General features: G+C 37.9%; 1 protein-coding gene and 1 long non-coding RNA gene across 2 annotated transcripts; one reads left to right on the plus strand and one right to left on the minus strand.

Annotated features, from left to right (window-relative positions):
* Positions 1 to 240: 240 nt before the first annotated feature.
* On the minus strand, positions 241 to 1,841 carry LOC121050915. The gene is made up of 2 exons (XR_005804324.1): positions 1,784 to 1,841; positions 241 to 425 (listed from the first exon to the last, which is right to left on the minus strand). It is a non-coding gene; the product is annotated as an uncharacterized LOC121050915 (long non-coding RNA).
* A 9,737-nt stretch (positions 1,842 to 11,578) lies between these two features.
* On the plus strand, positions 11,579 to 12,177 carry LOC112181443 (cycloartenol synthase-like). Its single transcript, XM_024319782.2, has 2 exons — positions 11,579 to 11,824; positions 11,903 to 12,177. Exons 1-2 carry the CDS (start codon positions 11,618 to 11,620, stop codon positions 12,104 to 12,106), a joined length of 411 nt encoding a protein of 136 aa, XP_024175550.2. The 5' UTR covers positions 11,579 to 11,617; the 3' UTR covers positions 12,107 to 12,177.
* The last annotated feature ends 5,176 nt before the right edge of the window (positions 12,178 to 17,353 follow it).

The following is a 17,353-nucleotide window of genomic DNA, read 5'->3' on the forward strand; positions in this document are numbered from 1 at the left end:
TCCTAGATGACTTCTACACTCTTACATACCAATGACTTGATCAATACCGAAGAGCACACGATGGGGATCCGCTGCAGACGGGCCATCACTCGGAAAGTATTGACAAATCATTGAATATGCACCTTACGCTCTGATACCAAACTGTCACGCCCCGAATTTGAAATAAGGATTCAAATCCGGAACATGACTAATAACAATACAAATAACGTTCTGAATTTTTCTCTCAGAAACAACCACACCTTACACCTCTTAATATTACATAAACCAAATCCTCAAGCTACTTATTACAGCACACTCTCACCAAATCAAATTGTAAAACTCAAATGAGTATAATTCTCCTCACAAAACAAATGATGTAAATCTAATACTAGTACTCTAAACTGCACGATTACTGCCCTGATTCTCCTGACCTGTGAGATTACCCGCTACACAATTTGAATAGTGTACCGGGATTGCAACAACACCAAACCCGGTAAGCTTTTTGCAAAGCTCGTGAGTAAACAAGAAAAAACTGTTGATTTATTTAATTACAATTATTATAACTCAAGTAAACAATCAACACACTCACAAGATAACTCCAAAAATCATATAAACATAAAAGTAGGTATTTTTCGATACTCTCTTTAAAACTCAATCAGCAAATATTGCATCATTAATATGTGAAATAACATTAAAGCAATACTTGATTTTCTTTTTACCAACACCCTCACATATTCAAAATATATCATGGATAGATATTTGATCAATTTCACATATTTCAAATATATCATGGATAGATATTTGATCAATTTCACATAACACCTTCACATATTTCAAATATATCATGGATAGATATTTGATCAACATAACATAAGTCTTTTTAGTGAATTTTCAGATTAACTGGTATCAGATCATAAATCCACGTGTTAGGGTCCATAATACCAAAACACGGGAAAACCAGGTTGACTGGTATCAAATCATAAATCCACGTACTAGGGACCGACGTACTATTCCCAAAGTACGGGTAAGCCGCAGCATACCAAAGACACAACTAAGGTATGTATACTCAAAGTAAGCACACTTCCTAAGAGTATAATAGTGCACTATCTGAAGGGACTAAAGCCCACAGCTTAACAACCACGCAGCACCCCCACGAAGCATAACCACGCAGCACCCCCACGAAGCATAACCACGAAGCACAACCACGAAGCACATTTACCAGTAATTCACTTAAGCACGGGGTTGTTGTAATCACCCGGCTTCATAATTATATTTTTCAGACATAATCAATTTCACAACATACAATCTTTATAAATTTTAGATTGTAAATATGCATATGTACACCCACATAAGAGACATATTATTTCAAGACAAATCTTTACTTCTTAAAATAATTTCCACATATTCACCATTGGCCATATAAAATAGCTTTCACATCACATGATCAACATTTCATTATTCAACAATTAAATGGGAGATTAATAGCTTGAATAATGTCCAATCAATTCTCAATCATTTCATCATGCTATTCACATACCAATCAACATATATATTTCACGTAAATATATATATACGTAATCATCCGCTCAGGAATGACTACTAATACCAACTATAGTTCAAGTATAAAAACCGTGAAATTCATTTGTATAATAAAATCATTTTACTTACCTATGGACCGTAGTTGATCAAGTCCATATGATTTAAAACAAATATTTATTCCATAAATATTTTCACACAATTACCACAAAAATAGAGTAATTAAATTTATTCGGTTCGTAATATGAACCATGTGAGGTTTACTCACCTCTAATCCAGCTGCGTCTTCTAAAAAGTCGAATATATCAATATTCCGAACGCTCGTCAACTCAAACCGTCAAGTACCTAATCAAGTATGGTCTTTGCTTAGTAAACGAAACACGAAATAACCTTAAACGACGATCCAACGGTCGGATTCTAAAATAAAGACGATCCAACGGTCGGATTCAAAAATAAAGGTGATCAAACGGTCGGATTCGAAAATAAAGACGATCCAACGGTCGGATCGAAATTATATGATGATCCAACGGTCGGATCCTCACGGATCGCCCTTAGGATCATCCTCCAAAATTATCACGAAGATCCAACGGTCGGATCTTCCTGAATCGTCCTTATAAACATCTCCACAAAATTTCATGAAAATCCGACGGTCGGATTCTCACGAATCGCCTTCCGAATCACTATTTCACAATTATACGAAGATCCAACGGTCGGATCTTCGCCCGTGACCACACAAAGTCATCGGGACAGTCATACGATCAACATATTAAAATTTGAAGTAAAACCGATGGTCTGATCTTCACAGATCGCAAACCGAAGATAAAACGTAAAAACGTTAAATAGTAACGTCAAAACGTAAATCCACTATTTATCAACTTTTTCTAAATAATCATATAATATATCAAAACGCTCGTATGGATGCATAGATGAATAAACTGAAAACAGAACACAAAAATACGGCCGGACGCGCCGCCACAAGCGGCGGTCAACGCCGGCGGTCAACGCCGGGCCAACCACCTCCGATGCAAAAGTCGTCAACTACAAACTTCTTCAAAATAAAAGGGTGATCAACTTTCATACCTGGAGCTAAGCGAGATTCGGTCTAGATCGCCCTAGATCAAGCTTTGAAGTTTGGATTAATCTGGTGCGTCTGATCAGATCCTGGATTGAATCAGGGACGTCGAAAAAGTCAAACCTTGATCTAGCGTTCTACACACAAAATCGTGATGAAAGACTTACATGGGGATGATCAGGGGGAGGAGGAGATCACGAAAATGGGAAGGATCGGCCGAGGGGACGCCGGAAAACTAGAGATCCGGCCGGGTCACCGATCGGAGCTGTGGCTCCTCCGATCTCCGTCTGGAGGCAGCGGCGGGCCAAGAAGACACCGGAGGGAGGCTGGACGTGCGGAGGCGAGTCCAGTGAGGTCCGGGTCCGGGGCCGGAGGAGGCCGGAGGGGGGAGAAATCCCCGGGTCGGGTCGGCGGGTCTGCAAGCATAGTGAGGGTTTCGAGCGAGAGAGAGAGAGCGGGGGGGGGAGGGACTGTTCAGCAAAAAGGAGAGATTTTCGTCCTTATGAAAAAATCAGAAAATTTCCCTATTTATAGAAAATTCCCAAATTTCAAATATTCATAACTTATTCATACGAACTCCGAATATTGCGTTCCACATATGCACGCGATCGTATCGACGAGCTCTACAACTTGTTACCTATAAGAGACCGGCTTCTTACAAAGGGCCTGGGAAAGTCCAAATATGTGTTTGGAGGGCATGTACGTAACAACTTGTTACCTATAAGAGACCGGCTTCTTACAAAGGGCTATGAGGGAGACTCAAGATGCTTGTTGTGTAGGCATCCATTAGAAGACACTGCACATCTCTTTTGTAAGTGTCCGGTTGCTGTTGAATTCTTCTCTACTCCTCCTTTTCATCTTCAGAATTCCTTTCTACCTAATGTAGTTTTTAAGGAATGGATGTTAGAAAGAGCTTTACACTTGCAAGCTGAGGTGTTTGAGAGGCTTCTGATGGGTATTTGGTCGATATGGAAGAACATAAATAGTATGTTATGGGACAATACCTCAAGACCAGCTGCTGATCTTTTCCTAAGTGCCATGACTTGGCTAGATGAGTTTAAAAAAGCTCAAGCATCTTCTGAGATTAACCGGTCACAGGGGATAGAATGATGGCAACCTGCACAGGGTTCTTTAGTTAAGATAAATGTGGATGGTGCTTTTCTGCCATCACTTAATCATGGAGGCCTTGGGGGCATAGTTTGGGACTCTAATGATCAGTTTATGGAGGCTTTAGCTCACTCTATGCTGCATATTTCTTCAGCCAAGCAAGCAGAATTGCTAGCTAAAAGAGTAGGCCTGGATCTTCTTCAACAATTGCATCTAGATAGGGCTATAGTTGAGACGGATTGTCTTACTGCAGTCCAAGATATTGCATACAAGGATGCTGCACTCACTGAGTTTGGCAGCATTATAGATGATATTCTAATGCTATTACATAGCATTCCAGAGGTGCCAATCAAGTATGCTCCTCGGGGTTGTAACAAAGTGGCTCATCGTCTTGCTAGTATTGGTTTTGAATCACATCAGAATGAGACTTGGCTCACTCATTCTCCTAGTTGCATTGCTGATGTACTACTCTATGATTGTAACCTTTTGAATCATTAATAAAGTACCTTGCAGTTTCTTTCAAAATTACATGCAACTTACCTGAAAATGGTTATTTTGTCATTTGATTGCCCGCAACGTTAGATATTTTCCTACTCGGAGATAAATATTTTGCTAAACAAATCTATCAGTTGCTTTTGTGTCATGGCACTACAACAGGAATAAGAGAAAACAAAAAAAACAATTAAAGGAAATACCATTCTTCAAACTTAAAAGCTGTGGGAGCTGTCTTCCCAACCCATACCCTACCTGATCTTCATAAATATTTTGCTAAACAAATCTATCAGTTGCTTTTGTGTCAGGGCACTGCAACATGAATAAGAGAGAAAAACAAAATTAAAGGAAATACCATTCTTCAAACTAAAAAGCTGTGGGAGCTGTCTTCCCAACCCATACCCTACCTGATCTTCATAACCAAATCCCACCTTGAATATATGAAGTTCTCAAATTGGATTTGATAGCATACAAACCCACATTCGTAGAAGTGCTATAGTTTTAAAAGAAGTCTTATACATTATCATGAGAAATTTTGAACAGAATTTCAATCAGGGAGAATTATACCCTCCCTCACCATTATTGCCCTCATGTTGCAAGGTTCACGCCTCAGTCCTTATCCTGCATTGGTGAGATACATAGGGCGTCATAGTGGTAGCCCAACAGAAAAAAGAAACAATTCATTACACAGAGAGAGAGAGAGAGAGAGAGAGAGAGAGAGAGAGAGAGAGAGAGAGAGAGAGAGAGAGAGAGACGCTGCAGCCACCAAACATGGGCTGCCGTAGAATGGTAGAAGGTGGCGATGTAGGGGAGAGGAGGATGTTTACAGGACCTGCCCCGGATTTCAGGATTTCACCCTGAAATCTGAAGTGGCCCTACTGAACCCACTTTAGAAGAAATTCTACAAAAAATTTAGCAAAACTTCCCCTAAAAATGGACTATCCAAAACTTATAAAAACATTACAATACTCATCAAATAATCATATCCATCTCTCAACTTTTTGAGTCTACTTGCTTCCCACAATTCATAACCAACTTCCAACATGATACATAAAACCAAACTAAAATTAAAATCAAATAACAAATTATCTTTTATACTAACACAACTGAAAGATGGTCATCAGAGCAATTTAGACAAATAAACTGGAATAGAGTACAAGTAGGTTAACATGCAACCTACAAAGAAGATGGAAGCGATGGTTACTATGCTTTGACTCCTACGCAAGCTCGACCCCAACTACTCTGCAGAATGGGCACAAGAAACCGAAAAACCCAAGGAAAAGCATTTAGAAAACTGTTAGAGTGAGTTGACGAAAAATAAGTAATTTAAAAGAAATAAATAAAACTTAATGTTTTTCTAATTTATTCTCTTGAAAACCAAGCATGCAGTAAAGTTTTGAAAATACTCTTAATCCTCCTCTTTACTGAAATCTCAAACTTGTATGGTAAAACATCTCGAAATTCGTCTCAAAATCTCATTTAAAATACTCAAAAGGTAAAATATCTCAAAATCATTCAGAAATCTCGGAAATATACTGACTTCTCAAATCATACTATAAATCTCGTCTCGTAAAATAACTTCAAATCATCAGTTAAACCATCTCAAAACTCTTGGAAATCTCATTAAAAATACTCATCATAAAATAGGTGATGACTAAAGGAAACTGCCGACTAGTCATCTCATGCCATCTGGATGGGATTGTCAACCAGGGACGCATTGAGGGTACTGCCGACCGGACGAAGAGGTGATGGTTAGAGGGTACTGCCGACTAACTATCTCATGCCATCTGGAGGGTACTACTGATCAGATGACGCATAGGAGGGTACTGCCGACTAGAATATTTCGAAGTCAACCGGAATATTCTACAGGGTACTGCCGACCAGAATATTGTCTGCAGGGTACTACTGACCAGGTAATGCATGCATGCGCTAACATAATTACCTCCTCAATAAATTGAACTCATAAAATCATAATTTATAAGCTCATGAAATCTCGATAACATATTCATACTCAAATATAATCATCAATAAATCATCGAAAGCATAAATAAAATACTCAATAAATCAAAGCTCATAAAACTCAATATCTCAATAAGCCATAAAATCATAAAATCTCAAGGATTCAAATCATAAATTAAATCTCACTTAGAAAATAATAAAATACTACATGCATAATTAATTTAAAAACAAATGTCTACCCACAGAATTACACTATGATGTTCGTCCAACAATTTTCTTCTCGTGCTTGATCGATATGTCGTCCTGAATAAGTTAATATTATGAATAATTGTCCTCGAGAATCGGAACTAAATTGACGATAATAAAACCAAAACTCTAGAAACGATAAATTTGCCGAAAGATTGAAATCATATTGGAACAATCTCAAACTTCATAGGTCACTTTGATTCGATAACTATAACATGCAACCTATCAAAAATTGGAGTCGATCCAACGGTTAAATCTTCCCGAATTAAAACCCAAATTTCCGAAACTTCAGAAATTTCTATTGATCCCAAAGTGCATCGTATGGCTACCAAATTATACCCACATATCTGAATTATCAAACTAGAAGCCCTGAAGTAGCCGAAGGCGCCCCCACCTCCGACCCCGAATTGGGTCATGAAATTTCACCACCATGATCCTCTCATCAAGCTCGACAACTTTCTCAACTACAACATTAATCAATTTCAAGTCTAGGAATTAGAATTTACCTCGAAAGCTCAAAAGCCCTAGATTTTCCTCTGATCGTCGATTCTCCTTCCTCCAGTTGAATTGGAATTGGTAGCAGGGTGGGTTCGAACCAAGGTGGAGAAAGCTTCAAGATGTGGTTGGTGGAGCGACCGGAGATGGCTTGAAAACGGTGATTGAACACGGTGGCCTAACTGGGGTTTTAGCTTTGAAACTCGTCCTCCGATGCAAATTAGAGCTGATGGTGGCCGGAGGATGGGTCACCGTGAAGAGCCGCGTCGAACACGACTGGTCTGGCAGTTTGGGTCACTGGAACGATAGAGAACTTGCCGGATTTTCGAATCAGGGTCGGGTTGCAAATGGAAACTTCCCGAAATGGAAGTTTCTAAAAAATAACATGTTATTTATAGACATAGGGTTCTTAGCAAAATTACTAAACTACCGTTCACTTTAAACCTTCATAGCTTTTTGTTACAATTCTGATTTTGGCATGCCACGTGTCCACGAAATCGATTAACATGCCACGTGTCCACGAAATTTTCTCAAAAACTGAGCCGAACAAAAAGTCAACTCTTGAAACCCCTAAAAGTTAGATACAAAGGTAAAAAGTAAAGATAATTATTGTTTAACGTCTAAATGACTAGTGGTAAATTTGGGTACGGAGTATAACAGATGTGCACGGTGAATAGTGACAACACAGGATCTTGGAGGGTAAAAGTACCAAAAAAATTATGCACATGTGTACCAAACATATAGCAATTCTCAATACAATTTTAAAACTAGCTAAATTAAAGTAACCTGCTGGACATGTATATTAAAGTTGGCTCCTAAAATAGTTGTCTAACCACATTAGCTAAAATGAAAAGATCCTTAATGGCATGGACTTGCTTTTACTTCTTTGAGCTAATTCTCATTAACTTACAGGGAAATTGTTCCTCTACTACGTTCTAGCTAAGGAGTGTGAAGAGTATACTTGTCCTTGGAAGTTTGAAGAGTGGATATTTAAGTACTTCATTCTCCGTTTTTGCAAAGTACTTCATTCTCTAGAGAGACATAAGGTACATTCTTTTATTTGCTATATTTTCATTCCTTTTTGGACAATTCTTATATGACCACATATGTAATTAACGAATGCTTATTTTGTACTTTTATAAGCAAAATCAATTTTTTTTTTCTTTCAAAATTTTCCTTTAAAGTTTAAGGCTACAAACTCAACTAGCTTTCTCATTTTAACTATATATATATATATATATATATATATATATATATACATATCCTATCCAGAGCGGAGCTCCGCTTTGAAAATTAACGTGTGAAGTTCGAGTTTTGGGTCACTTTTCGGTGCATATCCACATCTCGACCGTTCAGTTTTTATGTACTAGTGTATAGATCATCTCTGCAAATTTTCAGCCAAATTGATGATCGTTAAGGTATCTAACTCGCTTAAACCAATGGACGGACTGAATCTGTGAACCTGAACCGTACTAGCTTTAAGGAAGTTATCAATGCCTTAACGATCATCAATTTGGCTGAAAATTTGCAGAGATGATCTATACACTAGTAACTAAAAACTGAACGGTCGAGATGTGGATATGCGACAGAAAAGTGATCCAAAACTTGAACTTCACACGTTAATTTCAAAGCGGAGCTCCGCTCTGGATAGGATCTGTATATATATATATATATATATATATATATATATTTTGAATGAATGGAGGTCAACCCTTTATTGATAACAAAAGAAACTTACATCAAAGAAGCATTAACTGCAATAGCAGCTTGAAGAAAAGGTGTAGAAAAAAAGAAAAAACCTTGATGCTTGCTACACGCATGAGCGGCAAGGATATGATAGCTACATGCATTCCTTCCCGTATAGGTGACAAAAATATCTCTATTTACAGCCAAAACGTTGTTAAGTCGTCATACAACCGACCAAGAATCGATGTGTTACTCACTTACTCCCAATATAGGAGTCCAGTTGGCGTTGCACCATCAACGCTTGGGACTGATAACCTAAACTCAACAATGTGAATCAGTTTTCATTTTTAGGGTCTATGACAATGCTCACCGCAGAAATGTAATGGACTATTAACAATATTGCCGACCTTTGTTAAATACAAGAGGATGAAGATGAACCCAATGTTCTAGAAGTTTAGGTACGTGTCTTTTCTTGTACCATTCTAACATAGCACATGGTCCCTCTCTACCATCTGCCTTACCTGAAAGTCCTCTAGTGCATTGCATTTGAAAGTCCTCTAGGCATCATCCACCCATTATTATTAAAGCGATAGCTCTCTTTCTTTCAGAATTCTGATAGGAGAGTTAGGACCCCAAATTAGTTGTTGAGAAAGAGCTATTATTGTCTAATATTCAATTTATTATTATAGATTTTAGAAACTAAATGAACTCAAGACTTATGATCGAATCCTTTAAATAGTTAGGTTCTGAATAAATATAATTAAGATCGTAGGACTTTAACCTGTATTCAAAAGAGTATTCGGAGTCAGACAACAAATTGTTCAACAATGCATAATATCGAGAAAGTAACTAATATACGGAATAACAAATATACATAACAATACATTTAGGTTTTAAATAAATATAATTAAGATTGTAGGACTTTAACCTGTATTCAAAATCATAGGCAGACCCAATTAAGGAAAACCGGGGGCTTATGCGCCCACTGACTCTTTATCACAACTCCCATAAGCATAGTTACTCCAGCATATATAGATGATCTATCGTATAAATGCCCCCACACCCCAAAGTTTTCAACTCTAAAATAAAGAGATATGCCCCAATGCTTTAAATACTATATTAATATATATATATATATATATATATATATATATATATACCCAAAGTTTTCAACTCTAAAATAAAGAGATATGCCCCAATGCTTTAAATACTATATTAATATATATATATATATACCCAAAGTTTTCAACTCTAAAATAAAGAGATATGCCCCAATGCTTTAAATACTATATTAATATATATATATATAAAATACACTTTGATATGACAAGTATATATATATATATATATAAAATACACTTTGATATGACAAGTCCCAAAGTTGCAGGTTGTAGCAGCCAAAAAGACTTTCTTTTGAACAAAGTGCTATTAAACAACATTTAATCAAAGAAGAATGCCAAATAACCCCTACGGACTTGACTATATTTATTCATTTTTAAGATTTGATCTTTGCGTTGGTAGAAATGAATTGGGCATTGGCTTCAATCATGGACAGGCCAAGGATATCATCTTATCCCCAAAAGAGATAAATATTGGCATCCGAGCGAGATGTTCGACATTCATCCATCCATAGGCAATCTCCACTTCCATTTTGATACATAGTGGGCCCTTCTAATTAGAGGATAGGATGACAATCAAAGACTAAAGCCCGGTCTGAGCAAGATCGTCGAGATGCCTACGCGACATACACTAGAAAGCTTCGCCCTCATTGGGCCACCACCACTCGACGCTCGAATACCAAGCACAACACCTGACCTCTTCCAACCACCATTTGGTATAGGAACAAGAAGAGATAGATTGATTCCACCCTTGTTAGTCATCCGCCGCCAAACCAACCCGCCGGGAGGCCACCAAGAGCGACCAACGTTTGTCCTGCCGTCATCAGCCCTAGAGGACAGACATGCTCCAGCAGAAACAGTCTCCATTAGGGGCATAGCAGGCGCAAAGAATCTGTGGGATCCGATTGAAGTTGGAGCCAAGGAATGAAAAAGTAAATAAGCAACAGGAGAAGGGAGCCAATCCCGAGGAGAGCCCGACGCTCTGTGCGAGGGCGGCGACGACAACCGTCATGATGCTCAGTGTCACTATTCGGCGTCGCTAGGGTTTCACGAGGGAGAAGCAGACGTGCCATATTTGATTTCTCTTTACTTTATTTCTTTGTATTGTTTCATGTTGTGTGTCGAAAATAATTAGGTAGATAATTTTTTTTCTTTACATTCTTTTCTGGTTGATAATCTATACTATTATTAAGAGAAGATATTTTATTAGCCAAAATCAAAAATTTTGACAGAAATGACTCTAAGAGATTAAAAAACTTTGATAATTAATTAAATCAGATGGACAATTATGACAATTACAAATTATATTTTTATTAAGAAAAATAAACAAAATAAATCTCACAACCCACTTTTCTCTCCCACTAATTTCTCCCTGCAATAACCATTTTCTTCCATTGTCTTTTCTTTTTTATTTTCTGAAAAGAAAATTAAAATACTTGCATATGCAGAGCATATGTGTAATTTTGTTATTAATGAAATTAGGAAGACTAGTTATTTATAATTTTGTTATTAATGAAATTGTTGTCCTGTGTTTTCTGAAAAAGCTTATGTGACTATGAGGGTTATAATCCACCCCTTAAAAAAAAAACTAAGGACATTTGTTGACCGAATTCTATGTTTTTTTTCTTAGCCAATTTTACTAAGGTTACCCTTTAGGTTTCGGATCAATAAAAATAGTGTATCCTTAATCATAATTACTGTGCGGGAGGGCCACTGATTAGGATGGACAGATGGATTGATTGAGGATCATGTGCCAATGTGCCATTGGACAAAACAAAACTCAACAGTTCGAAAACATATGGATGGCATGGGGTACTTTGGTAATCCTATCACCTGCAAAATGTATATAAATAAGCTAGTGTGATAAACTTATCATCCTCACAAATTCAAAATCACTCACACTAAACATACTGTTTGGCCATCAAAAATGTGGAGGCTGAAGGTTTCAGAAGGAGGAAGAGATGGTAATCCATGGCTCACAAGTGTGAATAATCACATCGGGAGACAATTCTGGGAGTTCGACCCGAATCTCGGAACACCGGAAGAGAGAGCTCAAGTGGAAAAAGCACGTCTTAAGTTTCATAACAATCGTTTTCGATCCAAACATAGTTCTGATCTATTAATGAGACTTCAGGTACGTACTAGTTCATGTATTAATGAGTAATACTTCATCATCGAGAAGTTGTTTACGTTTGTGCATGTGTTTATGTAGTTTGGAAAAGAGAAAGAAAGTGATCGAATGGAGCTACCAGCTCAAGTGAAAATAAAAAGTGAAGAAGAAATTAATGAAGAAGTAGTAGCAACCACATTGAGGAGGGGGTTGAGATTTTACTCGACTCTTCAGGCTGAGGATGGTTTATGGCCTGATGACTTTGGCGGTCCTTTGTTTCTTCTACCTGGCTTGGTACGTACGTAGAGTTTAATCCTAAACCCTAAATGTTGTTGAATTAATAAATTAGATCTTTTAGTGTATTAGGTATGATCTATTTCCAGTCAAAATATATAAATAAAATATATATATATATATATATATATATATATATATAGGGGAAGGTTCTGAAGAGGACGTCCGCAACCCAGAAAAAGTGCGGACGTTCCTCCTTCGGTGTCAAGAAGGTGGCGACGGCTGTGCTGTAGTTGTCGGACGACCGCCTGGACATCACGGACGGTGTCACCATCCAGGTGAAGGCTCAGCTGATTGGATTCTCAGCGATGCGCGGCGAGCTCACCGGAAACCATGGAAGCTCATCGAGCTCCACTTTAAACCCTTCGTCGATGAATCTAGCCGCTTCTGAACTGCTCCACATCGTGGCCTGGTTCTGTCCGACAACAGAAACGCCGCCGTCGAAGCTTGATCGAGCCCGGAGGAGGGACGTCCACACTTTTTCTGGGTTGCGGACGTCCTCTTCAGAACCTTCCCCTATATAGAAGTAAAATTTTTAAGTTTTTCTTTTACCAAGAAAAAAAATCATAATATTAACAATAATGTGCACGTCCCGTCTTGCATAGAGAGATGTTAAAAGATGTTGTGCAACAGTGTGCTTTCATTGTTAAGGGTAGGACAGAGTATTGATACTCTCCTCACGTAACCCCAAATTAACTACTTTAGCAAGTAGCAACAACAAATGTGAGGTTTTATCACATGTCATGATACTATTTAGAGTAATCCACAAACTTATATATCTTATATTATTGTGTCTCTTTTTTATTGTGGGTCTTCCACGTTTCATATTTTTGACTTGTAACTCACACAACCCCAACAACCCTAAGATGCAAAATAAAATAAAAAGAAGGGAAAATAGTCCATACGGTATCCCATCTTTGCCTCCTTATAACTTTCGGTACCTCAGCTTTAAAAAATATCAATATGGTACTTGAGGTTTTGACCCCGACCTAACTTTGGTACCTAGAGCCGTTAGCTCCGTTATGGTGTTTGCCAGCTGGCAATTTTTGAAGGGTATTTTCGTCTATTCACATCTTAACTCAAAAATTTTTTTTTTTGAATAAAATCTTAAACTCAATCTTTTATCTCTGTTCATCTCTCTCTCTCTCTCTGCAAATCATCTCCATAGATGAAATCTAGAAGAATAGGGACCTTAAGTCTCTCTCTCTCTCTCTCTCTCTCTCTTTTTCTCATGAAAACTGGAACGTATAAGTCTCCAAACTTCCTTTACATTATTAAACAATGAAATTGCAATGGTGGATGAAAATTAAAGCTGACCCAATATAATACATCCCTTGATTAATTAAACCCAGCTCCCAGATTCTAAGAAATCTCTCTCTCTTTAGTCCTATAGCCTTCAACCCGAAAGCCACTATAAGAACATGAAGAAGAAGAAGAAGAAGAGTTTATACTTCGCCACACACCAGCAGCTAACAGAAGCATGTTGACAAAAGTCTGCGCTAGAGCACTCCTTGACATCTAAAACAACTAGATCTGCAACTATCACCACATAGCACAACAACCAAACTTTGAGTCTGCGATGAAGGGCTACATTGCTGCTAGTCTGGACATAATCGATCTCCCCAACGAGGCATAACTTTGAGCCTAGGCTTAACTCTCCTCAACCTCTGATGATTGTTTGGTTTTTCTGATTTGTTTTTTCTGGGTTTGATTTAGATTGTCTCGTTGCTTTTAGAGAATGAAGTTGATGTCAAGTTGTAGTAGTGAAAGTAAGGGATCTTTCTACTCCAAGGATCAAAGGTTCACCTTCTATTTATGTAACCTACGAAACAAAGAAAACTAGAAACTGTAATAAAAACGAATTGCAAAACACAATTGGAGGGAAATTGTTGATTAATTATACCGAAAATAAAGTAAGAACAAAATATGAATCTAAAATAAAGTCGTGAATATGATGATGAGCAGTTAGGAGTTCATTATCCACCACTAAACACAATCCAAGTTCCAATTTTTCTTCCTATGTTTATTACAAAGTCATGAGAAAGAGATTGACCAAGTTACAAAGCTAGAAGCAAGCTAAGTACCTTATATTACTTCCCTATATTGTTCTAACAAGAACAAGCGCCGTTTTTAGAACCTTTTGAAAACATGCAACATAGAGATCACAAGCGGCACCTACATTTAGCAAGTTCTAAAGCATTAAGCACATATGGAAGGATGTCAATCTAAGTGTACAAACTAGTACAACAAGCGTGTCTAGTTGCATTCCTCATCTTTGGTACACACCTTGGCGAGAGGCTTTACTACTTCGGTTAAAATCACAAAACTATTAGGTGAATTGCTATTTAACCTAGCACCAATTACATGCATATCCTATATGTTTGCAACCACATAAAACATACATATAAAAGACTCATCTAATCCAGAACCAAAGAACAATCTCATTGACAAAGTAACTAAAACATAGAAATTTATTATGAAGCTTGAACCATAGTTTAGGGCTTCAAACAAGCCCCAACACAAAGTATTTAGCTACTCATTGTTCTAAGGTAAACACATAGTAACATATTGAAAATAAGAAGACAAAGTCGCAGAAAGGGAGTGAAGAGACACGGTGGATGTTGCTTGAAGATGGATGTTCACGGTGGTGGCAGATGGCGACTTTGGCGGCTTCTTTTTCTTATGCTTGTATGGAGCTTCGAAAATCAGAGAGCTAGGGTTTTTTTGAGGCTTGAAATCTGTATGATATGCTCTGCCAATGACGCAAAGAAGCTCCTATTTTTATGGTTTACAAACCCCTAGCTTTCCTCCTCACAACCGGGTTGAGTTTTCCTTATTCTTCTCCAATTCCACTTGCTTAGCTGCCACACAATCTTCTGAACCTTCCTTAAGTCTTTCTAACCATCTCTTGATAAGTATAACGCAGAAAAAATCCAATAAAATTTGTCCCAAAATTTGTCAAGAATATCTTCTGAAAATATAGCCTTTAATTCACTTTCCTTTCTCAACTAAGATTGATTCTCCTCTCCATGTTTGACAAGGGTTCCCAATAGATTTGAAGGTGATATTCTGCGACATAATACTCCTGATGTCACCCTTTAAAACCCTGCAAAAACCTTCTAGAAAGCTTCTTGAAATGTGGCCCAACGACGGTCTTGAAAATGCTTCGCAGAAAGACTCGTCAGAAATTCCAGATTTTTTTTTATCCTCTGCTCATCTTTGAAGCATCATAACTTATGCATTCCACCATCTTTCTGGATGATTCTTGATTTTTAACTGCTCTACAACATATATTCTTCAAATATGGGCAGATAAATTCATGATTTTCCTCATTTAATTCCAGTAAAGAAGTCCTTGAAAAAGCCTCCTGAAAAGCTGATGGAAACAGTCTTCTCAGGGTACCAATTTGAGCACAGCCTCCGCTTCCTTTTTTTCATTCTGGACCAAATCTTTGCTTGGAGTTATAGAAGAACATATGGTATTCAAATATTGCTAGGCCTTTCTTCATAACTCCACTCGAAATTTCTTCAAAATAGCTTCCCAAACAGAAGAAAATAAGGCAGATTCTAATACTCTGTTTTCTGCTTCTCTGCAATTGTTTTGCACGGCAACTCTCTCCATCTTCTCTTGAGTTTTAGGACCAATGAATGATCAGACTCCATCCTTTGCATCACTACTTCATGTGAAGTGCCTTGATTGTCCCACAGTAGCTCTGATTTCTCCTTAACTGCTTCTCAAAGTACCTAACAAAATAACGAACTTAAATTGATCTTTTTAAGGAATAAACTAAGTAAAAGTATAAAGGTTTGAACTGTAAATTCGTTGCATTTTATACTCCTATCAGGGTAGTTAGCCTTCGAATACATCCTTGATTAATTCAACCCAGTTCCCAGATTCTAAGAAACAAATCTAGGCAATCATCCTCATTAAATTCATGAAATTCCCCAATTGAAATCGAACTAAACCCATTACAAATTTACAATAGACCCAAACATTCAGAGAAAGATTGAAATGTTCAGAAACAAAGTGTTGGAGGCCACAGACGTTCCGGCCATGACGACCACGCTCAGGATTAATGTTCTCGAGCCTCTTTAAAATAAAAACACACCCATCAAACAAAAATGGCTCCCTCTCTTGTGGGTTTGAATTTTTTTTTTTCCTAAGAAGAGAGGAAGAAATGTCAGAAATAGGGGTTTAGCAGAGAAGCATTATGGGGTTTTAGAAAGAAGGAAATGGGTTTGATTTTTCTTTAGTTTCAAGTTAACTAGGTGGGACGAGATTGGAATCAAATTGGGGAAGAAAACCCAGAAAAGCAAAGGAGGAAAGAAACCCAGAAAGATAAGAAGAGGTTTGAAATTTGATGATTTGGGTTGGCCTTTATAAGGTGTGTCTGGATTCTCTCTCTTGACTGAAACTTGAAGAAGATGGTTCAAAGTTGAAGTGCGGCAAGATAGAGAGGATCAATCCTTGTTGTTGCTGCTGGCTCTCAAGGATGATTGAAATGAAGAAGTAAGAAAGAAGAACTAATAAGCAAGGAGGAAGTGACAATGAACATTCATCATTCGCATTCATGTAAAAAAAAAAAGAAGAAAAAAAGAGTAAAGGGTAAATTGGTCATTTTAAGTTTAAAATTGCCAGCTGGCAGACGCAGTAACGAAGCTAACGGCTCTAGGTACCAAAGTTAGGTCGGGGTCAGAACCTTAAGTACCGTATTGACATTTTTTAAAGTTGAGGTACCGAAAGTTATGAGGAGGCAAATATGAGGTAACGTATGGACCATTTTCCCTAAGAAGAATAATAGATTACTGGAGGTTTTGTATCCTTCATTTCTATTGCCAACAAATTTTAATTATTGCCATCTCAGATGTAGACTTAATTATTCCAAAACTTAAGCTATTAGTAAAAGGGCGGTGCTATTCGCACACTCATTTTCTCTATTCACATCAAGGTTCTAAAAAACGGGCTAGCGGCTGTCTAGGCGGCGCCTAGTCGCTAGGCGCCTCCACCCCGTTCCGATTTTGGCCTAGTCGATCAAGCTAGGCGCTGGTAGAAAGTCGGTCGCCTAGGCGTTGCTGGACGGCGTTGGGCGGGTCTCTCTGGGCGCTGGGCGGTCGACGATTAGGTGTTTCAGTGCTTTTTTTTTTTTTTTTTTTTCAACTCTTCCACAAAACACAAAACCAAACCGATCAGAAACCTATACACAACCTTGCCGCACAGCCTCTCTCCCTCTATTCTCTCTCTCTCTCTCCAACATAGTGC

This window comes from Rosa chinensis, unplaced genomic scaffold (genome assembly GCF_002994745.2).
Source record: "Rosa chinensis cultivar Old Blush unplaced genomic scaffold, RchiOBHm-V2 RchiOBHmChr0c45, whole genome shotgun sequence".
Classification (NCBI taxonomy): Eukaryota; Viridiplantae; Streptophyta; class Magnoliopsida; order Rosales; family Rosaceae; genus Rosa; species Rosa chinensis.